The sequence below is a fragment of the Daldinia vernicosa genome (genome assembly GCF_022497035.1).
Source record: "Daldinia vernicosa strain CBS 139.73 unplaced genomic scaffold F5Y00scaffold_50, whole genome shotgun sequence".
In the NCBI taxonomy this organism is placed as follows: domain Eukaryota; kingdom Fungi; phylum Ascomycota; class Sordariomycetes; order Xylariales; family Hypoxylaceae; genus Daldinia; species Daldinia vernicosa.
In genome coordinates this window covers 152,224-176,875 of record NW_025953966.1, presented here as the reverse complement: position 1 = coordinate 176,875, position 24,652 = coordinate 152,224, and the positions used below count along the sequence as shown (strand labels likewise).

The 24,652-nt window shown below is 47.5% G+C and overlaps 8 protein-coding genes across 8 annotated transcripts; 4 read left to right on the top strand and 4 right to left on the bottom strand.

Moving 5' to 3' along the window:
• Nucleotides 1-274: 274 nt before the first annotated feature.
• Nucleotides 275-2,911, top strand: F5Y00DRAFT_254992 (carbohydrate-binding module family 21 protein; the record flags this gene model as incomplete). The annotated part of the gene is made up of 3 exons (XM_048010239.1): nucleotides 275-2,224; nucleotides 2,328-2,739; nucleotides 2,886-2,911. 3 exons carry the CDS (start codon nucleotides 275-277, stop codon nucleotides 2,909-2,911), a joined length of 2,388 nt encoding a protein of 795 aa, XP_047861866.1.
• Nucleotides 2,912-3,771: 860 nt separating this feature from the next.
• On the bottom strand, nucleotides 3,772-5,989 carry F5Y00DRAFT_159857 (phosphoesterase-domain-containing protein). The gene is made up of 3 exons (XM_048004684.1): nucleotides 5,486-5,989; nucleotides 5,070-5,423; nucleotides 3,772-4,945 (listed from the first exon to the last, which is right to left on the bottom strand). The coding sequence occupies exons 1-3, from the start codon at nucleotides 5,697-5,699 to the stop codon at nucleotides 4,293-4,295; spliced, it is 1,221 nt and encodes a 406-aa protein (XP_047861865.1). The 5' UTR covers nucleotides 5,700-5,989; the 3' UTR covers nucleotides 3,772-4,292.
• A 740-nt stretch (nucleotides 5,990-6,729) lies between these two features.
• On the top strand, nucleotides 6,730-7,933 carry F5Y00DRAFT_159772 (VIT family-domain-containing protein). Its single transcript, XM_048004683.1, has one exon. It carries the CDS (start codon nucleotides 6,864-6,866, stop codon nucleotides 7,797-7,799), a length of 936 nt encoding a protein of 311 aa, XP_047861864.1. The 5' UTR covers nucleotides 6,730-6,863; the 3' UTR covers nucleotides 7,800-7,933.
• A 13-nt stretch (nucleotides 7,934-7,946) lies between these two features.
• Nucleotides 7,947-8,794, bottom strand: F5Y00DRAFT_272603 (uncharacterized protein; the record flags this gene model as incomplete). Its single annotated transcript, XM_048013010.1, has 3 exons — nucleotides 7,947-7,978; nucleotides 8,075-8,461; nucleotides 8,530-8,794. 3 exons carry the CDS (start codon nucleotides 8,792-8,794, stop codon nucleotides 7,947-7,949), a joined length of 684 nt encoding a protein of 227 aa, XP_047861863.1.
• A 1,962-nt stretch (nucleotides 8,795-10,756) lies between these two features.
• On the bottom strand, nucleotides 10,757-11,756 carry F5Y00DRAFT_245249 (uncharacterized protein). The gene has a single exon (XM_048008950.1). The coding sequence runs from the start codon at nucleotides 11,266-11,268 to the stop codon at nucleotides 10,990-10,992; it is 279 nt and encodes a 92-aa protein (XP_047861862.1). The 5' UTR covers nucleotides 11,269-11,756; the 3' UTR covers nucleotides 10,757-10,989.
• A 646-nt stretch (nucleotides 11,757-12,402) lies between these two features.
• F5Y00DRAFT_159728 (uncharacterized protein) lies at nucleotides 12,403-16,642 on the top strand. The gene is made up of 5 exons (XM_048004681.1): nucleotides 12,403-14,508; nucleotides 14,568-15,395; nucleotides 15,524-15,597; nucleotides 15,682-15,951; nucleotides 16,029-16,642. The coding sequence occupies exons 1-5, from the start codon at nucleotides 12,720-12,722 to the stop codon at nucleotides 16,608-16,610; spliced, it is 3,543 nt and encodes a 1,180-aa protein (XP_047861861.1). The 5' UTR covers nucleotides 12,403-12,719; the 3' UTR covers nucleotides 16,611-16,642.
• A 571-nt stretch (nucleotides 16,643-17,213) lies between these two features.
• Nucleotides 17,214-17,917, bottom strand: F5Y00DRAFT_265114 (uncharacterized protein; the record flags this gene model as incomplete). The annotated part of the gene is made up of 2 exons (XM_048011755.1): nucleotides 17,214-17,459; nucleotides 17,510-17,917. 2 exons carry the CDS (start codon nucleotides 17,915-17,917, stop codon nucleotides 17,214-17,216), a joined length of 654 nt encoding a protein of 217 aa, XP_047861860.1.
• Nucleotides 17,918-19,562: 1,645 nt separating this feature from the next.
• F5Y00DRAFT_159710 (ferric reductase like transmembrane component-domain-containing protein) lies at nucleotides 19,563-22,227 on the top strand. Its single transcript, XM_048004680.1, has 2 exons — nucleotides 19,563-20,237; nucleotides 20,310-22,227. The coding sequence occupies exons 1-2, from the start codon at nucleotides 20,071-20,073 to the stop codon at nucleotides 22,021-22,023; spliced, it is 1,881 nt and encodes a 626-aa protein (XP_047861859.1). The 5' UTR covers nucleotides 19,563-20,070; the 3' UTR covers nucleotides 22,024-22,227.
• The last annotated feature ends 2,425 nt before the right edge of the window (nucleotides 22,228-24,652 follow it).

Here is a 24,652-nt window from a genome sequence, read left to right as displayed (position 1 = left end):
GAAACTTGCACCGAATCCAAATATGCTAACAGGACCTTTTTCCTTTCCAGGTTTTTGCGAGTGTCTAATCGGTCCTCCAAACTCAAAGGTCGCCGGTACTACTATTTCTATCGCCGGGCCTGATTCGTGGCTTGAGGTCTGGACGAGGAGACTATTCCCCTGTCTACCTCATTTGAAATCTGCCATTCCTAAATCCAGCAGCACCGACTCTGCGGATTCCCACTCCCCTACCCTCCTAATATTACCTTTCCAGCGACGGTGCGAATCTTCGGGAATGCCTTACACGCCCCCATCCCACCGCTCTCCTGCTTCCTCAACCCCCCCTTCTCCTGACGTTAGTCGAAGATCATCCTTGACCATTCAAACCCCCGCCTCACCTCGACCTACCTTGCCCCGGTCTGCCTCTTATCTCACTAGACACCGAAGGTCATCTTCGGTTGGAAGTGCAACTCCGGTTGCATCACCCGCAACCGTAAATGGTCCCACTCCGGATACTACCCCTCCGGGGACTTCGGATAATCTAAAGGGTATGGTAGCCTCCCGCGGGATTCCGGTCAGACAATCTCCGCCTCCGGTCGCTGATGTGCAGGCCATGCCGCCGGGGGCTATCATTTCCCCACCAGAATCGGCCAGCGAGGATGAAGGAACTGCCGAATTGCGAAATCGGGGACGAGAGATTGAAAATATGAAGGAACTGAAGGAGGCTATCAGCTCGATACCGCAGCACCGCTCGACGTCGCCGATCAGGTCTTCGCCTGGTGATCTTCTTTTGTCACCGTCACAGGTTAAGGAACTAACCGGGGAATCACGCCAAGCACTTCTTACAGCCACTCTGCCCGCACTTAACACTGGACTTAACACCGGAGCCCGTAAGATCTCTCACTCGAGATCCAACACGGATTCCCACATCTATATGTCCAAGTCAGCAGAGGAGTCTATAAGTACGTCTGAGGAAGGCTCTGAGCAAGATGAGCCGTTTAAGAAGCCCCAGATGGTACGAAAGAAGTCGGGTGAGTTAGTCCGACCGGCGTTACGGCCACACAGAAGGCCGTCCAGCATGCCTGGGACGCCGACGTTTTCGAAAGCTGTTCACTTCGACTCGCATCTCGAACACGTACGTCATTTCCTGCAAGTTGACCGGCCACTCGCAGTCAGTGCCGGCACTTCTCCGGCGGATAACTACGATAGCGACACCGAATACCCGTTCGGAGTCAGCGAGAAAAAGAGCACGCGGCCGGCTTCGTTTGAATGGGAACTTGTCTTACACAACTTTCCCGTAGAGACTCCGATACGCAAGGCTCTCCCTGTCCGGTTGGAAAGAGTATGGATGTCGCCCGACCAGAAGTCTCTGATAGGATCGATAGCCGTAGCCAACCTGGCTTTTCATAAGTCGGTAGTATGCAGATTTACGTTTGACTACTGGAAAACGACATCCGAAGTGGCGGCCGAATTCCACCACGAAATTCGACCACGCGAAACTGAACCTGGTCACGATCGATTTCAGTTCAGTCTTAAATTGTCTGATTTCGCTAATCTCGAAGCTAAGACTTTGTTCTTCTGTATCAGATATATCGTCAACGGTATCGAATACTGGGATAGTAATGACGGCGTCAATTTCCAAGTTGATTTCCGCAAGAAGACGATTGCTGCAAATGGCAAGAAGGGCGCTCAGTCCGCATCTTCTCGCCCTGCTAACGGTTTACCACGTAGCACTCGCCGAGCTAATCCCTCGACAGCGGCTCGCCCAAGGTCTATGCCTGCCGGTGCGCTGGATGATTTCGGGCATGACGACGACGACGATGAGAAGTTTCTTGTTTTGGAGAAACCCCTCCATGAAGTCCTCGGAGAGTCTGGGCCCGCCGGTCTACGGCTTAAGGGTTCGAAATCGACGAGCAGTCTGTCCAGCGACAACTTGTCGACTCGGCTATCAGCTCCGAGTGGACAGGCTTTTGCCAATCGGTACGACTTCGGGGCTTCGCTCACTGCCGCCAAACAGGCACACCGCGAATCTAGCCAACGGAATGATGGCTTGTACATGAAGCCCAATAAGAGAGCTTCGTTCAATGCCGCCCCCGCTGCCCAGATACCCAAGGCATCTCAGCCCAACCGATCCCCGCCCGCGTCCTCATCTGCCCCATCGGGACCGAAGGTGTCCCACAATAGTTCTGCCTCGGCCAGCATAGCGTCGGCTTCGTACGAAGAGATCCTCAACAAATACTGCTTTGTACGTACACCTGGTAATATCTTGGCTTCGCATCGAAACGAGAACTACGCCCGAAGACATCAAGTTTCATAACGTTTAGACTAACCCTTTCTGTTTAATGTAGTTCAACGGTTCAAAGCAATCCAGTCCTCAGACGAGAGATGGGACCTCACGCAGTGGTCGATATGACGGGGTGGACGATTTGTTAACTCATGGGTCGACTAGCACCGACTCGAGTTCGAATGGTAGCCCAAACATTACTGATCAGTCATATCATCACCACCACAGCGCGATACATCATTCTCTACGACAGACTCTTAACCCGTACTTTGGTACTGGATACATGTCGGCAGCTATTGGCGCTTCTCCGGCAGAATCCCCGCTGTCACAGCAGAGTCTTAGCCCGCCTAGTTCCAGTACCCCTACGGGTAATGTGACATCCCCAGGCTCGATGACTGGCTTCCTTCCCCTTGCTGGTACGTCACCATTCAAGTTTCCTGCCGATCCAACTCCATTCCTCGCCCAGAATACCCAGAGTGCCCAAGATCGTTTTCCATTTTTGTCAGACGCTCATACTGCGACAGCGATAAGAGGTTAAATGATTGAATCCGTATGGGACCGAGTATGATCCCATCGAAGGCAACACCATCATGAATCTTAAGAGGACTACAAGTTTTCGCAGATATTCGCCCTCAAATATCGATTTAGACGATCTTCGACGTGTCTGCTGGAACTGGAGATTGCAATTTCCCAGTGGCACTCGGATTGATGTTGATAACGCGCAACGATCGTCTTGTGTTTCACATTTTTTTTATCACGACTTAACATTTTCTCGGTATATACGATGCATTTTCTTTTAGGGAGCGGCGTTTCAGGTCTAGCATCACGGCGTTTGTGTGTATATGTGGCTTTATGATACCACCAAGTATACGGGGCGGTTGCAAAAAAATGGCCACGTGCCTTCGGAAGCCGGCCGGCGTTCATGACTGATGATTTTCGTCGTGGGACGTACGGCTATGATAGGAAAGAAGGTTGGGACCTAATGCATAATTCTTCTATACCGCCACCTGACACTCACCGGTGTCGTTCCTGCCTCAGCGGTAATGCGGAGAGAACCGATAAGGTCAAGAAGGTAAAGGAGGTGGAGTGGGCTTCTGAGAATGAAGCGTTGCTATCACGGCACATTAGGTCACGAATGAATTCACGTTTGCGACAAGGTAGAGGAGTTGCGGCTAGGGTTGGAATAAGGTATATTGCTATAAAATAGCAATTAAATACGTTAGATTTCGGCTTGTAAACCGTTGGTTTCCTAAGCGACATCGTGTCGAGTGCGTCGTAGCTGTGGCGTAATAGTGTTCGGCTGTGCTCGAGCTAGGATATTCATCCTGTGGCGCGCATAGCTGTTGACGTCTTTAGCTATTGGATCGTACCGACTTGTATATTATCTTTATCTTAATATGGAAAATGGGATGGAGATGATGTTAGTTTGGGGTTTAGGGATACTGGATTGGCTGTACAGATGAGTAGACGGACATACGAATAGGTTACGTGGTAGTACTCGGTTGGCTGGCCCGGCAGCCTAACAATTCGGGACAGATAAAAACTAGGATACCTCGGAATAGAATTTTTGGCTAACTACCTCATTTCACTTTATGTTGTATCGCGTAGTTCTAGAGTGTCTATTATCCACCCTTCTTCTAAATCCAATATATTATATGATGCGTTAGGTGCTATTCCAAGACTAGCTGGCGAATGCTTTTTACTTATGTTACATCTTAGGCTTATGTTAGGTTGTCCGGATTTGATAGAAAGATGAACCTGGTTGTGAGAGGGAAAAGGCTGTATGGTTTATTTATTCTCATCGAGATCAGTCCATGCTAACTTGACCAGAATCCAGACCACCGAAGGAAGAAAAATACGACCGACGGGACAATTTCTCCAATAAGCCCAGTACTTCTATTTCTCTTAAAAGTGTGCCGTTTAGTGAAGAGAAGCCGGCAGGGGCGGAATCGAGAAATACCAACATATAGTATTCTATAGGTATAAGGATTATAGCTAGGCACCTGGTTATAGACATACGCCAAGCTATCTATTCGCTCGGCGCATACCCCTTTGGCGGGTGTTGCCCATCTGGAGTCTCTAAGCTCGAAGAATAGTACACCGGTGCTGAGTTCCCCTCCCACGCTTCCTTGATGCTAGGTAGCACGGTGCGGTTGTGCAAGTCGCTCGCGTCGACCAAGTTCGGTGCCGGGTATCGCTTGTTGCCGCCCTCCTCATTCAGCGGCCCCGCGTACGAGGAGTTGAAGTACATATCTGAGAGCGGGACATCACCGTTCCAGGAGCGTACGGTATCCCCCGTCTTCTCAGCGACGAATTTGAATACGTTGGCGCCGACGTCGAAACGCCCGAGCGTGTGCAGGTCCCAGTTTGCTTCAGCGGTCGCGATCTCGCTGTAGTGGTTGTAGTATGAATCGTCCGTGGTGCCGACTAGATCGGCGGGCACGGCGTCGCCGATTAAGATGGCTAGGATACGGTTTTGGATAGAGTAGGTCTCGTTCTCGTCGAAAGTGATTACTACCAAGGTATTTTGCATGAAGCGCTTATCGGAGAGGAGGGGCTCCAAGAAGGTCCGGGACCAGGTCCCGGCGACGGTCACGTCGGTGTCGTGGCCGTCGCTTGTCATGTTGGGAGTGATGAACATCCATTGCGGGAGAGTCTCGTTCTCGAGGTCCTGGTAGAATGCTACAAGGTTAGTTAGTAAGTAGTAAGTATATCCTCAAGAACCATCATAGATAATCGTCGTGATCTCTAGGTTTCCAAGGAGTTGCTACAAATTCCTCCCCCCATGTAATAATAAAATACGTACTGGTCAGGTTCTTGATGACAGCTAGACGGTCGACCAGGCGAGCATTCGCGTTGTAGCTGACGGCCGGGTTATGCTTCCGGACGTAGTCGTTTTTGCCGTTTTTCTGGTTGATATACGCGAAACCTTCGAAACCACTATACGGCATGTCTTCCTGGTACTCGCTCCATGAGATACCCTTGTCCTCAAGCAAGTCGATAATGGTAGAAACATTCTTGTCAACTTGCGTGAAGTCATCGTGTTGCATCCCGAAGTAGTCACCGCCGATAGCAGCGATGTAGTTCGGCTGCGAGGGGTGCGTCACCGCATGGTAGTTGGAGAGCGTTATGCCTCGCTTGGCTAGCCACGTCAAGTTTGCTGTTGACCGTTTAGTTATTATTTCTCCGATTTTATTCTGTCTTTGTGACTGAATGACTTACGATCGCCTATTGCCATGTCATAATCCGTGTTCTCCAACCATATGATGGCGAGTCGGTCGAAGGCCTTTCCCTTAACATTGCTAGTAGGGCTGAGAGTTTTTGCCGTAGCTCTAGCTTTCTCAACATCGCTGGTTGCTGTCGCAGTGTACGTATTTTCTGCTTGAGCGGCGACGTTGGCCGCGAAGATCGCAGCCGAGAGAACGAGAGGGTGCATGATGTCGAACTCACGCTGATCACAATGCAATGAGCATAGATGCCAAGTAAGCGGTCAAGAATTACCCAACTTTTTTACCACGACACGGCAAGGTCGTTACCTTTGAATAAGAGGCTAGAAATCGACGACACCGCCGTAGCGATGAAAGGTGTCTAACACATGGGCGTGGGCCGTTATAACTATTGGCGGATACCAGGATTTACGAGTGGAGAGACCAAGTTCCTTTCACCGGGGTATGGTTACATTCATCTTTTCTACTTGGGAAGGTGACCTTACAGGTTACCTATAGAAAGCCTGAAATTCTCAGCTTAGATGTTAATGGCATAGTAGTCCACCGTATTTACGCGGAGACAGCGACATTTGTGAGCATCGGTTTACTTGTATCCAAACGAGAAGTTTGAAGATTACTACTTACCTAGGTATGTATGAGTTCTAGTCTTCTGGGTACTTGATCACTAAAAATAGCTAGATCGGTAAGGGTCAGGCGACTATCAGGAGTTGTCGTCGATCTCTCCCAGAAGCTAGAGGTTTATAACCATTAGGTACCTTTCTTCAAAGATGGAAAGATGGAGACATGCCGAAGAACATTTCATATTCTGGGACTAAACCAAGTTTATCGTGCATTTGGTATTTATAAGTTCGTTCAAATGGTGTAGGCAAGCCGAGCACGTGGAGTCTTGAATGGCCAAGCATTGGATATTATGAACCCCCTGTCGTCTCCCCTCAAAAAGAAAAAAGAAACAGCTGACAATGCATTGCATTTTATTGGTACGTCACTAAGCTGCCAATCCCGAGAGCTAAACGTTCTGCTTACTCCCTTCTCAATGATTGGCCTTCCTTGTCTGCTCCTTCGACCTCGGGCTAGACTGCGGTCACTTTCCAAACTCGGTCAATAGTCACATTACTTATGTAGGTTAGGTAGGCAGGTGTATATAGCTCATACGCAGAGGACTTGTAAGTCAAGTAGGCACGACTACCCATGTAGCATCGACACTGGGATGGTGCCCGTGGTATCATTGTCGACTTCCAAGAATATAATAGGTTGATACGATATCTTGCATGCAGCTCTATCTTCAAATCTGAATAGCCGCAAGATCAAGTATTGCTCCAACTAGCATCACTAGCATTAACCCCCAAATCAAGCCGTCTGTAGTTTAAATCAGCATGCAACTTACCGATATTAAAGCATTCTTCGTCGGTTTAGGCCGTCAACGCCAACGAAGCCAAAAGACCCTAAAGGCCTATTCCACCTTGGCCACAAATCCAGAAAATACCATCGGCATTCCGATGAGTGCTGGAAGCGAAAGTAATGATTCTAGCTTTGCCAGCCTCCAAAAGGATTACCAATGGAGCTTATCTCCGGGTCGTCTCCCCGAGTTCCTCTCCCACTTCACCTTGGGTTTCGCAGATGGCCTCACGGTTCCATTCGCACTGACGGCAGGACTATCGTCCCTAGGTTACACTAAGACGGTCATCTACGCCGGGATGGCCGAAATCTGTGCTGGGTGCATCAGTATGGGCATCAGTGGATATCTTGCGGCGAAGGGGGAAACAGCCATGAAGAACCGAGATCACGGCGAGGGGCTCGAGTTGGCCGGACGAGAGAACATCCTAGAATATCTTGCGCCCTTAGAACTGCCGTCTCATCTTCTCCAATACGTAAAGGATCATATCGACTACAACCCTGCTGTGTCGCGACGGCTGCAGTGCCACTTGAACTCGACTGCCGATGGTTTGACAAGTAATACCAAAGGATTCCCGCCTGCACTGGTCGGACTGTCAGTATCCGTCGGGTACATGCTCGGTGGTCTGCTTCCGCTATTCCCGTACTTTTTCGTCAGCGAAGTTGCGGATGGCCTTCGTTGGAGCTTCGTTGTCTGCGTTTTGGCCTTGTTCGTCTTCGGGTTTGCCAAGGACTATCTTCTCCATAAGGAATCCGTCGGAAGTAGTTGGCAATATGGGGGTACGAAAAGAGGCCCTGTCGTGTGGGAAAGGGTGAAAAAAGGCTGCTGGGAAGGGATATGGATGGTCGTTATGGGAGGTATTGCCGCCGTTGCAGCTGTTTTATGCGTCAAACTCTTCGAGGGTGTTGTACCGTAAACCATAACACCCTCCTCAAGAATATTTTATATAGCTCCGGGATTCCGTCGCATTATTATACCTTCCCCTAAGTCATCCAGTAAACAACCCGAGTTATAGGAATGCCTAGTAATGCCTAGTTATGTATTCCGTTCAGAGTGGAGTGCTCTAAAGGACTTTATGAACCGCCACTCCCTTTCCTGGAGAGACTCGTGAGAATAGCTGAGCCTTCCGGATGAAAACCCTCTTCGGGGAGAAAGTTGAAACTTGAAGTTTAAAGAACTATTGCATGGCACCTGGAGGAAATCCGCCGCGACCCGTTATGGGCGGAGGACCTCCTCGGCCCGGTAACCCCTGTCCCATCATCGGCGGGGGCCCGCCGCGGCCTGGTGAGAAACTCATACCTGGATGTGGCGGCAGCGGCATTTGTCCCATTCCAACTCCGGGCTGTTGTGCAGGCCATTGTCCCGCAACAGGTGGTGGCATTCCCGGTATTGGTCTTTCAGGCACTGGTGCTGCTTGGTTCCATTGGTCTTCAACTATCTCGCTTGCTGCGGACCCGACACTTGCGTCGTTCTGAGATGAAGCGTTTGAAGCCCCCGAACTACTAGAGCTGCCTTTGCTTGTATAACTAGATCCCTGCCGCCGACTTGAGCGCTTCGAGTTACGACCGTTAGGGCCACCTAAAGCAATAGTAGTCAGTTCTATCTATTAGGTAGGTATTCATACTTTGAAGACAGGTCTAACTTACCCTGCCGACAACAAAACCAGGAAATTAGTATTAATACTACTAATACCACGACACCACTGAGGATAGGACCGACATTTTCATTGTTCGTTGAACTCGAATTTGGCGCAGGGACAACGGTAGCCGGAGATTCGGTCGGGTCAGAGCCTGTTCCCAAAGTCCACGTCGTAACAAACGTTGAAGCAGGCCAGATGATCGTCTGTGTACGAACTGATATGTCTTCAGTTCGCTGCGGATCCTTTGCAACTATACTCCCCTGATTCGCCATGGCGTTTGACGTTGACTTTCGTCAGTGTTCGAAACCCAGGCGATGATGTGTTGGACCATAACTGCGGATATATCTTTAGAAGTACCGTCTCGATCGGTGTAACTGGACGCCGCGTTTGTCGTGAGGTACAGAACCGGGTTTGGTGTTGGCTGGTGGATCGTGCGATGCCATATCGTCAACCTGATTCTATTTCCCGAGACATGTCTACGTATCGGGGGGGTATCACATAACCTATACTCGGTGACTACTTGGTTCTGGCGTATTCGTACCTGATCACTTGTTCTACTAGAGTTGCGACCTTCTCTATCCCTACTATTGAGGAGTCCGGAATAGTCTATCTTCCCATATTTGTTGAATGAGCTGCAACATCCCGACGACCCCTTAAAGCCTCGTAAGCCCATTCATACGTATCCAGGAGCTACAACATTGCGTCTTTTTGCTGATATATGAGTTAATGCAGGTTAACTGTAATATTCTACGACAGCGATGAAGAGAATATGCCGCGAGGCGCTGCAAACAACCGTATGCTGGCCTCTGCGGCCGCATAAGCCTCGCTTGCCAACATGAGTCTGTTTGATTACCTCCAAATGATCTCTCATTAGGATTCTAGGTCGTTCCGGCTTCGCGCCACCTTTTTGGCCCGATGCGACTTGCCGGCCGTCTCGAGACATGAGGACTCAGCTAAATTACCTCCGCCTGATCCTGCAGGTAGCCAGATCTCGGGGGCGCGAGCGCACCATGTCCCGGACCGACGTTCATTCGAAGTCTACGAATTCCATCACGGAGTACAGCAGCCGGCAGTTGAAAGTAATAATCTCGTGTTATGAAAGTCTCGATGCTCGTGCCCTGCGGGTTAGCCGGGTTATTAGCGAATAGGGGAATCGATACTAGTTTTTGCGCGGCCCCTCGTCCCCCGGACGGAACACCAGTGTGACTATTTACAAAGCTCTCTCCATGTGAAATGTAGCCTTTCATATGTTTTTCTAATCACCCCGCTCGTGGATCGCGAACTATTAGATATGGAGACTTATGAACGTTGCATTGCAGCCGGATATTTAAGCAATTTTGAGCTACAGATCCGATATCTCGATCGAACCATTTCTCAGCACCAGTTGGATTGTCCCGGGGTATCTAGAAGGGCTTGGCTTTTATGATAACTGAGAATAGAAATATAAGGCTGCCTAAGGAGGCGGCGACGGGATTATCGCGTCCAGTGCTCAACTTTAGACACCTATCCTCCTTTAAATCTTGAAGACTGATGTTATATGTGACTTTATTTACTTTGATAACTTTTCCCGCGCTCATCACATGTTAAGTAGGAACCTTTGAGAACTCATTTCTCATATATTAGAGCTAGCTTTAATGTCAAAACGTCTAGGTGTTATTGGTATCGTAAGATTTAGGTCATGGTAAGAGTCCGTAGAGATAAGCTAGCAATCCAATCATAACCTGTTGTCCCATAGTGATGCCGCACTTATTATAATCCATGAACGAATATGAGAATAGGAACACTTGCTACTAACCCGTATTGTCAACTGGGACGGTTTCATGGAAGTTTCTACCGACAATCTTACGTGCATAAGAACGAGCAGGCAGAAATATTATCTGAAAATAGATAATAGAGTGTCGTTTCCCCCGGTCCAATAATAGGCTAGTTGTACGGAACTATCCCTTGGGTTACGTACATCCTAAACGATTGGGCCTAACATACCCTACGTGTTGACAGACGACGAGAAGCTACTTGGCCATGACAACGGCCGCATATATATATGAATGCAAAGAACATGAGTGATCTTAGTATCTCTAGATAATCTTGGGATAGTTTACTAAGGGTCGAGTGAGTTCCTAGATAGGTCAGTTTATGTTCAAGAGACGGTATCCGTAATATAATTAACTGTATATAATCAGCGTAGAATGATGGTTTATATTGAACGAAGATAATGATTATTATTATTAATGTGATGTAAGAGTTTTATAGAAGATGATGTTACCTACCTACATATGCATCGGGCACTCTTGAATTCACCTATCTAAATAGTGAAGCCTAACTTGAACACACCATCCTAGGCTAAAAATAGACGAGACTGGATCAAAGTATTGTACCTACTAAGAATACACCTTGTTGCTTATGTTGCTCACCATGTACTTACTATCTACTCGACAGTTGCTCCACCGCAAGGAATTATCTAGGAATTTCACGGCCGGATGCCTTCGGAATTCAGGTCATACATCACGCAACGATGACACTTCTCGGGGATAAAATGAGTGCTCGTTGCTACGGCGCACCGCCGCGCCCAGCAGGGGCCACTGTGGTCATTGCGCTTGATGCGGATGACCTTGTCATGGATGTGGCCGCAGTGTGTTTCCAAGACAGGATGTCCACACGAATAAACGATGTCGAACTTCCAGCAGTGCTGACCGTTTCCAGTGGGAATCGTGAGGGTTATACCATCTACTTGCAATTTGGAAGCCATGGTGATATTTTGTGATGATAATTTTGTAAGGAATAGTAACGGAAGACCAACTTGAGAATACGAACGATCGGACTTACTGAAGAAGCTTCTGGCCAGCAGATAATAGAAGGTTCGGACTCAGCTAGGCTCAGATTCACGGTCTAATACGTTAATCTGAGACATTAGTACTAGCTGATGACTGATCGAGATTAATGGCTGCCGCGTTTGATTTTATAGTAGGAGTTTCGATCCTAGCTGTTGGATAGTTACCTGTTTAAACCGGGAACCGTAAAACAAGGCCCCGAACCTTGTACATGAAGCTTAAAGAATATACATAATGAGATTTTTGATGTAGTAAAGATAAGTTGTCTTTGTGATATCGCGACAATGCGGATTGTCGGCGAGCCAGAGTACCTAAATCAACAAAAAGTGATCAGGCTGAACGAAGATAAGGACTACATATTGTAAAACATCAATGTTGTATGTCAGTGTTGTATGTCGGATGTCGGGGATGAAAAGGAAGGAAAAAGGAAAAAGGAAAAAGGAAGAAAAAAAAAGGTACATCGAAATGTACGATATCCCTGTCCAATTTGAACGACATGTGAACTTGCTGCACGCTTAGTCGCAATTTAGAACCAATTAGGTTATAGCATCTTCAAACTTTAATTCCACTCGATCCAGGCAACAGCATTTTGAACTTTGCATGCCGCCAGCAACTGCTCACTGCTCACTGCTCACTGCTCAAAATGTTTTGGCATTCGCGGACATTTTTCAGCCCTCCGACTCACTAAGTTCAGCAGTTAAACGTAAAAGGTATAAAAAAGCAAGATTCGTCTAACCCGAGTTGAACTAGTTCCCCATACCTTCCCTCTCAATGGATCCACATACACATGCGCCTAGGCACCGAAATTACTTTCACGCTGCGCTTCTTCGCGGGGCTCAAGGCAGCTGAATTACTTCTTCGTCCATCACATGACGGCGGCGGAGCTTTCTGATGTTGGATGATGCGAGGAGTTTCCCCTTTGTATGCCTAACTCACTCACTCCTGTTTGGGGGTTATTGTTGACGCTTCTCGTTTGAATCACCAGCTCAATTTCAAGTAGCATTGAGATTCCCTCTCGGTTCAACTCACGCTGCTCTATCGAATATATATACCTAACCTACATACCTGCCTACCTGGGTACGGGTACATTAGGTATCTAGGTATATATGCGTATTTGTTTTCTTCTACCGCCTAAGGCTTCTATATATCCGTAATTAACTAGACCTGCCAATGTCGTGCTGAGGAGGGACGACAGAAATTCGAGCCGCCCAGGCTGACGTTATATTATCTACTATCGGCCGACGAGATATATATATCTCTATATGTCTACGTCGTCGGTACTATTCTACGAAATAAAATAACTTCGTAACCTAAGAGGTTCGAATTTATATACCATAGGCTGTTGTATTTATATCAATAATCAGTCACCATGGAGTCCTTTCTACCCCGCGGCGGCTTCCAGTTGCCTTTCCAACGTCGACTAAGTAGGCTCTACAATGACACCAAAAAGTCTTCCGACTTCGTCAAGGAATCGGCCCCGAGTCCTGACGACCCCGACATAAAAGCCCTGCATCGCAAGCTTCGAATACAAAAGGACCGCTTGGTTAGCTGGGGCTTAGAATGGTCTGATCCGAACCAGGCTGCCGAGATTGACGAATCACTATCTAAAGCGGGCCTGAGTGATCTCGTAGGCAGTATAATGGCTACTATCAAAGACATCCTCGCGGAAGCCGAACCTCTGTGGCTTGCTTCGAAGCAGGCCGTCGGGAGCGAGAAGAAATCAGAAAAGGGGATAGGCGACCGAAAGGTACCATTAGTAGTTTGGGATAAGGGGAGGTTTGAGGATCTCGTCAAGGATTTAACCGCATCCATCGATACACTCTGTGACCTTTCTCGGACGCGATCTTCTGCGGCAGTATCGCGGGCTGCAGGTCAATTTAAACCTATCGCCTCGACCGAAGACCTACAACATTATAGTTCTACGAGGATTCGAACACCTCAACAAATCGACCTGCAAGCTCTCACAAATTTAAGATCGATGCGACTCGCGTCCGTCTCGGAGACAGAGATAACACGAGATCGACCGCAAGAGATATTTTTTATGGGTAGGCAGGCCCTTGTGGAACCAATTCATCGGCAGGGACTGCAGCCTTGGTCTCCCCTCCTCGTAGAATATGCACCATTCGATCCGATATACTCAGCAACTGGTATTATGCCCGACATGTCTCGGTTTGAAAAGTTAAGTGCCGGCCTCCAAACGGATTCTCAAAGGTCTCCTAGTTCGTGGATCGGTCTTCCTCTCCTTTTAGGATATCACGAGGATATGAGACAATCTAGACTGGCACTGATCTATCAGTTTCCACCTGGTTTCAATCCCGTGACTTTCGATAACTTTATCCAGAATCCCCTCGACAACTTGTGTACGCTGAAGGAGCTTCTAAACCGGCCAGATTTCGAACCGATGCTGGAGGCCAAGTTCCGTCTTGCCCATAATTTGGTCAATACTATATTTGATATGCACGCGAGAGGTATCACCCATGGAAACCTTAGCGCGTCTGCCATATCTTTCTGCAATACCACCGGAAACGACCCTGACTTACCCATGGGGGAGGTGGATGTCAGGAGACCTCTCGTATCGTCTTTTGATATCTTTCCCGAGGAAGACGCACGTAATGCGCCACCCTCTACCTTTTTATTACATCGCCATCCGCTCGATCCTCGAACAACCACTCAATCACCCCTTTCTTCAAAGAGCGATACTAGAACGTTAGACCTATACTCATTAGCCATGATGCTTGTATCTATCGGCCTCTGGACCCAACTCGAGAATCTCGTTCCGGATAAAGCGTCACCTAGCATATCAGAGTCCGTTCTGCGGCAACTAGCAATACGTTGCGGTACACCGTATATGAAAGCTGTCCAGACATGTTGGAATGCGATTGACCAAGAGCTTTCCCATCCTGGCTCCACCGAAGAGATTTTAAGCCAAGTTCAAATTAGAGCTAGCCGCTATCTAGAAGCTTGTTGCATCTTAGACGGAATAAGTGGATTGGACGAAAGAATAAGTGAAGACTCCGATAGGTTTTCGGGAAGAGAAGGAGTTGTGACTGAGTCTGCGGCAGGACCGTCCGTCAGCGCTCAGCCGACTCACGGATCAAGTCCCCAAGTACCATTAGAACGGGAGCGAACAGGAAGTGGTATCAAACAAGCCCCCGAGTGTAAGCTGAGCCCCCCTCCCTCCCCTATAGCCAGAGTTACTATGCTGACATATTAATAGACGAAAAGACTATTGAGAGTACATCAGACCGTCCAAAGGACACGCGACCCAAGCTTCGACTGTATCCTCAAGTACCGCTATCAAGTGAGACGATTGAACAATGGCATAGCACACTGATGCCTCAAATCAACCTGGCCTTACGGCACTTTTATCGCAAAAACCCGGAGTCTGTCGAGATTTCTTTGGAGTCTATTGGCGAGTCGCCCCAGAAGACCAAGCCGACTGTATTAGTTATTTGCACTTCAGTGAGCAAGGTCCGAGCTATATTGAAGAAGAAACTTGGTGTGTTTTTTGATGGGACGACGGAATTTGGGCTAAAAGTTTGCCGTGGATCTATGGCACGTTCTAGGAAAGGACCTATCAGGAGTATGGCCAAGAGCCAGGATTCAATTTCTCCCGATGGAGATGACGAAGATGACTCCGAGGTCGCTAATCCGGGATATCAAGAGAGACCGCAAAACGGTGCGAGCATTGGCGCATGGGTAGGCGACAGGCACCTCCCCCCCGTCAGTTTCGGGGGCCTAATACTCGTCGACGATAAGCCATACGGGATGACGGTTCACCATATGTTGGATGACCCGGACCCAACCGACCAATTTAATCCTTCTGATCAGACCGATCCTAAGCGCGCCAACGCACCTCGTCGCAGCAATGCCGCGGTATACCTATTAGAAGGAGATAGCAGCGACGAATTTGCAGGGGAGTTCTCGGATTCCGAATCAGAATTATCCCTCACCGATATTACTAGTGATGACGAGGGAAGCGATGAGGAAGAAGAGTTCACCGAGCTTGGAGATATCCCAGGCGTAGAGCCCGGCTGCGGAGATGGTATGTAAGGTTCCTTCCCAAGTATGCGCCCCGGCCCCTTACAAAAATAACACGGTTATTTCCCAATTACTATGTGTTTAAAGTCTTCCGGGAGTTTATTTGCCTAAGACTAACTGGGTTATGTATAGGATATATAGTCACCCAGCCTGCCTTTGACGACGTACCGGAAGGGTTCTATCCCTCAGAAGAGACGATGGATGAGGTAAGTTGGTATACTTGATACGCTGTAGCCTTCAGGTTACACATAACCGCAATTAAGACATGTATAAAACTGATTGATTACTAGGATCATATCGACACATACAGGCTTGGAGAGATGTACGCCTCATCTGGGATACGCAGACGTAATGAGAACGGACTTGTTCACGAGATTGATTGGGCTCTATTTGATTTCCAGGATGAGAGGCTACCCCCGGATAATCTCATCCCTCATGCTGCATCCAGCAGTCTCCGCTCTACGACTTCAATAGGGAATATCCATCCAACAGAAGTGGTTCCGGCAAAGTCTCTGCCAGGACTAGAGGTTCAATGCATTGCACGCACGAGTGGGTTGCAAGTAAGTGTTTACTATCGATTTTGGTTATAGTTTAAGTCTAGAGACGGTCTTAGCTAATGGTATTGGTGTTTGAATAGATGGGCCAGATTTTACCGGCTTTGACTTCTGTCAAGATTTACGGTCGGTCATCTCCAAGCCATACGTATCAGGTCAGCGGTAGATGCTCGACAGTACGGGGATACCCACTTCCCGCTACGGAAGACCCGCCCAAAGTATATCCTCGGACTAGTCTACCGCTAGGTATTCCAGGTGATTCGGGCGCTTGGATAGTTGATCGACCACATGGTCGCCTCTGTGGACACGTACTTGCGTGGAGCGGGCGCAAAAAGGTTGCTTACATATGTCCTATGGAAGTGCTCCTCCTCGACATCGCAGAAACCTTGGAAGCGCGTGACGTACGGCTCCCAGGCGGCAAACCATTAATCTACTATCCGGAGAATGAGTCAGTTGAAATTTCCGATTTAGACGACTATAGCGAGCGAGGTAGCATCACGGAGGAAGAGGAAGAAGAGGAGGTCCCCCCGCTACACGATATCCACAAATCAGGGACTGGCTCCCAAATAGGAAGTGCTGGCGAGGTAAAAGCATCAAAAAAGAGGCTCTCCGCTTTCAAGCGTGAACAACTCTACGGCCACCATAGCGAGAGCAGCAGCGCTTGAGATTCCGATATGGATAAGATGCATATATGAGTGTACGGACAAATAGGCGGAGTACTTGAGGAGTTTAATGGATTAGGATTGGTCGATTCCAGACAAGACGATGAGATACCCTCAGATATCGATTAGATGCAAGCATACACCCAATTTCAGTAATATCCGCCTTGATGTACTTCGGTGTTTTGTTAAACGGTAAGGGAGTCGAGCTTATGACGCCTCTATCTACTAGCATCGGAAATACGGGACGGACGACGGATATGGTATCAGCGGCCGCCCAGGATATCTTTGTGAAAGACCATGATGTTCAATAGTCACCAAATTAATTATGGAAATGAAACCAACGAGAGGTTATTTCCTCTTGAATTTAAATTAATAGCAAATAATAGTAAGGCAATAATGCAATTCGCAATTCACTCAGGGTATCTACTTATAACGTAGGAAAGTAAGAACGCCCTCTTCTAACCATACGTTAGGGCCGCCCCAGGTATCTCGCGTTACGGATAAAGATATTACGAGAGTAGGACACCTTGCTCCGCGTAATCAATGCATCGAAAAGAATAAAAGCATGCGTATCTCCAATTATTTCCGTGCCATGAGGGTCTTGCCTTAAACCGTCAGCATTCCGCCCAGAATAATCATCAGGCTGATCGTAAGCATGCCACTGAAGCCCTGGAATGCCTCTCCCTTACTCGAGACGGCAAAGTTGGGAGTGTGCTCAGATGGCGACGGAGTAGACTCGTTGAGCTTGGCAGTCAACTGATCATCAGAAGTCCAACTGGTCGTGACGCTTGATCCGTTGGTGCAATCGCTGGGTGTAGTAGCAGTTCCCTCCACAAAGTGAACAGCGGAGCACTAAAATTACTAAATTAGCAAAATTAATAAACGGAGGATCTAGAACTTACCTGGTATAGAAATCCGTCTACAGCATGAGAGACAATGCCGAGGAAACCCTTCTTGCCAACAAATTCGCGAGGAATGGTGACTCGGGGACTGCAAAACTTTCCTTGGCCGCTCTGCTGAAAGATAGGCCAGACTGCGGTCCAGTTGCCTTGTGCGGTGGGGTCGATGTTGATACGATATAACCAGGTACTCTCAGGATGAGTCAGTGTAGTGGCGATGACATCGCCGTCTACGTGGAAATCCGTGGTAGAGACCTTGGTAATATCAGGTGAGTAGCCACCACAGGGATGGTCACCCTCGGCATCGTCGTTGAATTGACCGATAGTAGGAGGGTGCTCTACGGTAAAGTGGGCATTGGCGATGCTCGTGAAGAGCAATAGCACCGTCGCAAAGAGTGACATGAGATACATGGTGACCGTTAGATCTGGTTGCGGTTCGTTGGTTTACTGGTAGAAGTAACTATCGGGATCAGATAAGTTTTCGAGGATAGAAGGTTTTGGAGTTGTTTGTTGGATCAAGGGTTTGAGCAGAGATCGAGAAAGGAGTAAAGAATGGGATGGGGAATGCGGGAGGAATTGGTAAGGAACGCGTAAGAGGGGAGAGAAAGGAGACGAAGAAGATGCAAGGGGAATACCTTTTGATGTAACCTGTAACAGGTAAGACAAGCTGTTGAATGACTGACTGACTACCTTCGATAGGTAGGTAGTAAGTGAATCACGTTATTGAATAGAGAATAAAAATTGGGATGAGTTGTGATACTGGTAGGTAGAAATTTGGGATGGGGGATTAGAGATGGGACGAAGTTCGGAATCACCAACTCGGCTGAGAAACGGTAAAGATGGAGACGGACTGAAGGGCTGCCAATTTATCACTTCTACCTGTTAAAAATCTGTATTTCGGCTACTTCCTTCTTTTCCCACGTACTTGGATACACTAAAGACGAGAGCCTAGACCTTCCCCAATCGAGTCGGGAAAGAGCTTTTGGATTTACGGAGTACACGGGGAAGCGTCAGTTTGAGGTGCTTGTGTAGCGTTGGGCTTGTTTGTGTACACAGTAACTTGGGACCGGTCAAGTACGGCCGCTACTTCAGAACATGGATGTTCCATCCTACCAGCCGAAAATAACCCTGAATTAGGTCTAAGTCCATACCTGTTTAATAGAATGTCAAACCAAGAGCAAGATCATCCCATGATATACCTATAGGCTATCGGTTGTGCCCATGTTTGTGTAATACATACCGTTTTCGTGGACACAAGTGTATGCCCAAATAGGATTTAGTGACATAATTAATGACGGCATGGTTTTCTATGTAACTTCAAATAGTAAATATCCCTTCGCAACTTGGGATAAGCATAGGAAAGTCCTTTTCCCAGACAGCCAGATCACATTGTTTTGCTCTCGCTGTTCCTGTCGTCGGTGTGGGGAATCCATGCAAGACACATCTTGGTTCTCAGGGTCTTCTTACCAGGATACAGGGGGGTAGAGCCGCCAATTATAGGGAGTTTTAATCCAGCCCGATCCAATCTAAGCCCTGCCCCGCCTCATTCTGAGTGGTTGATACATAGTCTCAGCGATTTCCGATTGAGGCTATTTGAGCAATTTGTGGCGGCATCCACTTAGCGCTTTAGCGTGCTTTACAGGCATAAAGAAAGAGCAATTAGGGCAGTCTATCTCCCTTCTTTCCCACTAACGGCTCCAGCCCGAAACGTCCTTGATCTAGATTTCGATACCCGCGCAGCTGCCGCGCTACTCAAATATAATTATCATGCGACCTTGGGATTTTATCAAACGCGGTTTGACGGGGCGTCTCATAGACGTATGGCAGAGGCGGATCGAAGTGTCGTTTCAAACTTCTTTAGTACTACTTGGGCAGACCGCTCTTTATTATGTGTTACTAAGGGTCATTAGGATACTAGATAATAGCAAACAAAGATCTGTGTTATGATTCCTTATTAAACCATGTGAGCAATATAGTCGGTTAGGTACGCGGTACAGAATTTCTTATGAAACTTACGCGCCGTTCCGAGGAAAAGTTAAAATATGAAACTGCTCGAGGTACCTTAGCCTAAAAATATAAGGTTCCTTATAATGCAGTTTCCTTCTCGACAAGTTCACCCATCTACCTGGTTTAGGTACCTAACCTACGTACCCAGTTCGCCTTCCTAATTCAATAGTTGGTAGCTGATTAGGTATTTTTATCTAATCTGGTCCAGACCATTCACTGTTTCTGACTTTTATCTTATCCAACCGTCACTCATTCCAAATACCCATCTTCTACTTACATGTACCTACCCGAGGCGAAGGCACAACTCGACGGCGGACTCGACACAATCCAAAACTTGAAATTATCGTCTTATCTTGTACCTTTCATATACCTAATTCCCTAGAGAAATTTTTCAAAAGGCATTGCGTGAATCTCGACACGATACGGAATCTGCAATGTCCAGCTGTCCCTTACGAAAGCCACCGATAGCCCAGGCTTTGTCTACAACTACCTCCTAAGTCTATTGCACATTGCACTACTTTTTCGACAAATGCTAAGCGGAAGCATTTAAGACAGCAATGGGGAACATGGATATGATGGATATGGAGATGGGTAGCGCATCCCTGGGTGGTGATATCACAACGATCAACAAGGCCTATGCAAGAGGCTACTGGTATTCCATCGTAGCCGCCGTCGTCCTATTTCTCATAATCCGCATTATCAATTCCGTCCTATATAGGTCAAGGTGAGCTGCTTCCATTAAATCGAATGAAATATTGGTGGTGTTTTACCCTGTTGGACTAACCCCCAAGCATAGACTACGCAGGTCTATATCACACTCAGTGCGGTTTCCTACGAGGCCTACGAACTTCTGCTCGCAACTATGGGCGACCCTAACTGCTGTTTGTAGGGAGATGAGCTACCCACAGCTTTACGTCCCGATTCGAAACTTGTCATGGCTAACACCGCCACCTATGGGTCACATCCTCCTCCTCCTATTCTACTGGGCCGCTGTCGTTTATATCATGTTTAAAGATGCGGTGATACTAGATGTCAATTTCATGGAAAGGTTGGGGTATCGCAATGCTTGGGTAACGGTTACGCAGGTGCCTTTCCTCTATTTGTTAGCCTCCAGAACTAACGTCATCGCCCTGATCACCGGGACCAGCTACGAGAGGTTAAATTGGCTCCACCGATGGGCAGCCCGGACCATGCTAATTACTACAACCGTACATGGTTTCTGTTTCTTTGCCGGCTGGGTCGACAGCGACATAGTCGGCATTGAACTTGGGATGATGGATATGGTCAAGTACGGTTTTGGCGCTTGGGGGGTTCTACTGTGGATGAACATCACATCCTTTAAACCGTTTCGATCCATCGCATACGAGGTTTTCGTCATTCAACACATCTTGGCGGCTATTATATTCCTATGGCTTGTCTACGTTCACATTCCTGTAAGTGCCAGATATAATGTATGGTTCGCAGTCGCCGCCCTCTGTTTCGATCGAGTGTTCCGTCTCGGTCTCTTGTTCTTGCAGAACATCAAGTTGCGCCCGAACCGCTCATGTTGCCATGGGGGACAGTTGATTGGTTATAAGACGCAACTCTCTCCGGTTGGAGAGTCTATAACGGTGCTCACTATAAAGGATGTTCACTTCAAGTGGAGGGCAGGGCAGCATATCTATTTGTGGCTGCCTAGAGTAGCCCCATTTGAAGCGCACCCGTACACGATCGCTTCTACTCATCAGACTCCTGAAACGTGTATCTGCAACAGCATCCAACTAGTAATACGATCTCATTCGGGCTTTTCCAAACGACTCGCCCAGTTTGCGAGAAAACAGGAAGCATTGGGAAGAAAGCAGGCTCTCACATCCTTGGTTATAGGCCCATACGGAAACCCACCTCGATGGGATATTTTCGAAACGTTAGTCTTGATATCCGCATCGACTGGGGCGTCGTATGTGCTTCCTATCCTAGAGAGCATACTTCACTCCAAGAGAAGGCCATGCACCAAGCGTGTGGACTTTCTTTTGACGGCTAAGCAGGGCGAGGAAGTTAGGTTCTATCACGAACGTCTGCATGAGGCCACGGAAAAGGCGAAGTCAGTAGGCATCGAATTATTCGTCCATATTGCTGTGACCGGGGATGGGCAGCTCGGAACACTAGGTGCCGTGACTTTTTCATCATCTTCAACTTCTTCAACGCACGAGAAAAAAGTATTCGAAGATGTAAAGATATCAGCGAATGTTGAAGGAATCGTCCAGCCGTTGATGGGTAGGTCGCGTATGGATCTCTCAGAGACAAGCTCCGTTTCACATATACACCACTCGGCGTCAAGACCGGACGTAGCCAAGTTCATCAGGATGGCCGTTGAAGCCACTGGGGGAGAAACGGGAGTTGTGGTATGTGGTGGGCAATCCTTAGTGACCACGGTGAGAACCAGTGTGGCGAAGCTGAGCGACGAACGCGCAGTACACAAAGGCACAGGCGCCCAGGGGATTTACTTGCATGTAGAGGAATACTGTTTCTGACAGGAGGTTGGAGAGCATCTATAGCAGTGAGCATAAGGATTGCAGAATGACCCGACTGCAAATGTGAGGTACAAGCTCATGATACCTATTCGTGCCTATCAAAATAGGACTTCACCGTTGTTGTACTCTTAGTTACCGCCCGGACCACATAACACATATACGTGTCGTAATTTTAATGCACTGCCGGTTCACGGCTGAGCCCCCAAGTAAACTCATTGCACGTCAGTAACTTGCTTAGATGTAAATGTGATTACATGGAGCAAACGCAGTATAAGGTTTAGCTACGAGTTTTACTTATCTTGACGGGTGTCGGCTGAAGATCACCAGATACTCTCTACGTTATGGTATTGTACACTGAGCATCTGGCATAGGTGCAACACGATATCAATGCAAGTCTTCAGATGGTCTGTGCCCCTAGGACCTAGATAATCGTTGGTCCGTATTTCATCCAAGTTAATGGTCCTTGCGTATGGTTTGCACTCTCCCTTAACATTCCTCTTGTTGAACCCGAATAATCTTATATTTATCTTATTTATAGGAGGTAGTTATCCGCCTCGTCCTGTCGATGTACAATGTGTATCGCATTCGCTTGCGGTCATTACGGATACGAACGGAGGTTGTACTGCCGCGCAACTACTGAATGCAATATAACTTCGGTACTACTAGGTATACATAAGCCACTACACGAGATAGTGGACATCGAAGAACCTGCCTAATTATTTCGATTTAGAGTTGAAATACGAGACATGATAAATTAAGAGAGAGGAGAATGGAGGTGACTTTCAACCACGTGGTATTGGGTACCCCTGAGATTCTTTAAGATGAGAAAATTGATGTTAAGTTGCCAATGGCATGCAAAGGTATTTGTTGCTAAGGGTTTCAAGGACTATTCTACACCTAGGTACCTAAGGTACCCAGAATATGCGAAATATCTCCGTGCATAGCTTCATGTCCACTTCGTGAAGCAGAGTAGAGTGCTGGCGAAGTACAATCCTGGCGGGTGGCGTCTAAGGAAATAACTTCTCGGTATAAGAGGTTAATTAACTATTATTTAAGTCTGATTTAAAGATTGTTCTCTTAAGAGGATATTCTAAATTTAAGGGTCGCCTTGCTCGACGCGAGGGAAATTGCGTATAAGAGATTGTGAGATGACCACAGCTAAGACTGCTACCTTAGGTACCTTAGTAGGTAAGGATGTCTTGTCCGGTAGTACGAAGGGGTTAACTGCTAACAACTTTTCAGTGAAAGAGAGCATCCTGGTATAGGTAGTCAATACTAAGCCGCATGCATTGAGTCGCGCAACATAAGCTTCGGGATGTGGGCGCATCACTACTCTAATCTTACTCTTTTAAGGTGATGAGTAACCTCTGGTATCGCCCATAGTTTGATAATATTCGGACCCGAACGTGCGCCGATAGTCTGCCCAAGGAACGGACGGTCGCTCAACCAGGTTCCGGACAAAAACTCACTTGCAATGCGATGAGACTGACTAACCCTTGGACGAAGACATGAAGCTTTTATCTGTTGATATGGGTTGAGATCAGTCTCTTATTATCTCTTAAGCCGACTCAGGTAAGTCTCAGCGAATCATATTCCTAGAAAGTTAATAGTACCTATGTAGAAGCTAAAAAAAAAAGAAAAAGAAAAAAAAGAAAAAAGGACGTACAGAAATGTCTCTCACTACATATAGATATTCGTATTAGATGACTTCGAGCCTCAGCACGCATGTGGCGTCCCTTAGCGACGCGATAATATTAATCTGAAGTTAAGGACGGACCCAGCCTATATACAATCACGTGGTTCTAACTTATGATTGGCATCCCGGCCGAATGCACGATATAAAAGCTATCACAAAGGCTTGCATACGCTAGCTAGTGTTAGCTAGACAATCCCGAAGGCGAGTTTGTAAAGACGGTGGGCTTGCAAGGGGTTACGCATATAAGCATTGAATTCGTCATATTTTAGTTGATTTATATGGCCTAACTTCTAGCCCAAAGACCCCCAGCTGACTGATCATAGCTGGCCGGCATTCCCTGTCAACCTTTATCCAAGGACCTGGTATATGTGGGGGGTCCCTTGGTTCCAGCCTCACGAGCTATGTACGTGCTAATGAATAATACCACTAACCTATATGTCTGTGTCCGTGGCCTATCTAAGCTAGGTTTGGAGGACTTCCGAATTTCCCCGGTACTACTGAGCCTCACTCGTCGATTATGTACTGCGGATACACAAGCTAGCGACTCCAGAATAACATCAACGTCACTCACTATTCACCTTCTATGCTTTGGCTTATAGTTATAACTATTACTCCATAGCATGCGTAGCAGAAAACATGAAAGATGAAGGAACTTGTCAAGTGTCTATAGCTCTACTTGCATTAAGTACCTATTATGCTAACAGTAGTCTTGGACCTCGAACAACCTCATGTCATATCGTGTTCAGAATTACCTACACGTCATATCTGTTCTAAACATACTTGGAAGATATTCTACGTGGCCCTAGGTATTGATATCATGACCAGTGAAACACACTTCGGTATTGTATGTCTGCCCCATATGGCTAGATGATCGTCAACAGATGTAAGCCAACTGAGACTCGCATTTAGCTCTCCTCACTATTAGCCAAAGTG

Excerpts from the sequence above, each read along its gene's own strand:
- F5Y00DRAFT_159710 (XM_048004680.1), top strand. The coding sequence starts at position 20,071 with ATGGGGAACATGGATATGATGGATATGGAGATGGGTAGCGCATCCCTG. Across the intron at positions 20,238-20,309 it reads TCCGTCCTATATAGGTCAAG|ACTACGCAGGTCTATATCAC; the intron begins GTGAGCTGCTTC and ends CCCCAAGCATAG.
- F5Y00DRAFT_159857 (XM_048004684.1), bottom strand. The coding sequence starts at position 5,699 with ATGCACCCTCTCGTTCTCTCGGCTGCGATCTTCGCGGCCAACGTCGCC. Across the intron at positions 5,424-5,485 it reads TGACATGGCAATAGGCGATC|CAAACTTGACGTGGCTAGCC; the intron begins GTAAGTCATTCA and ends AACGGTCAACAG. Across the intron at positions 4,946-5,069 it reads TGTCATCAAGAACCTGACCA|CATTCTACCAGGACCTCGAG; the intron begins GTACGTATTTTA and ends CTAACCTTGTAG.
- F5Y00DRAFT_245249 (XM_048008950.1), bottom strand. The coding sequence starts at position 11,268 with ATGGCTTCCAAATTGCAAGTAGATGGTATAACCCTCACGATTCCCACT.
- F5Y00DRAFT_159772 (XM_048004683.1), top strand. The coding sequence starts at position 6,864 with ATGCAACTTACCGATATTAAAGCATTCTTCGTCGGTTTAGGCCGTCAA.
- F5Y00DRAFT_159728 (XM_048004681.1), top strand. The coding sequence starts at position 12,720 with ATGGAGTCCTTTCTACCCCGCGGCGGCTTCCAGTTGCCTTTCCAACGT. Across the intron at positions 15,396-15,523 it reads AGAGCCCGGCTGCGGAGATG|GATATATAGTCACCCAGCCT; the intron begins GTATGTAAGGTT and ends GGTTATGTATAG. Across the intron at positions 15,952-16,028 it reads CACGCACGAGTGGGTTGCAA|ATGGGCCAGATTTTACCGGC; the intron begins GTAAGTGTTTAC and ends GTGTTTGAATAG.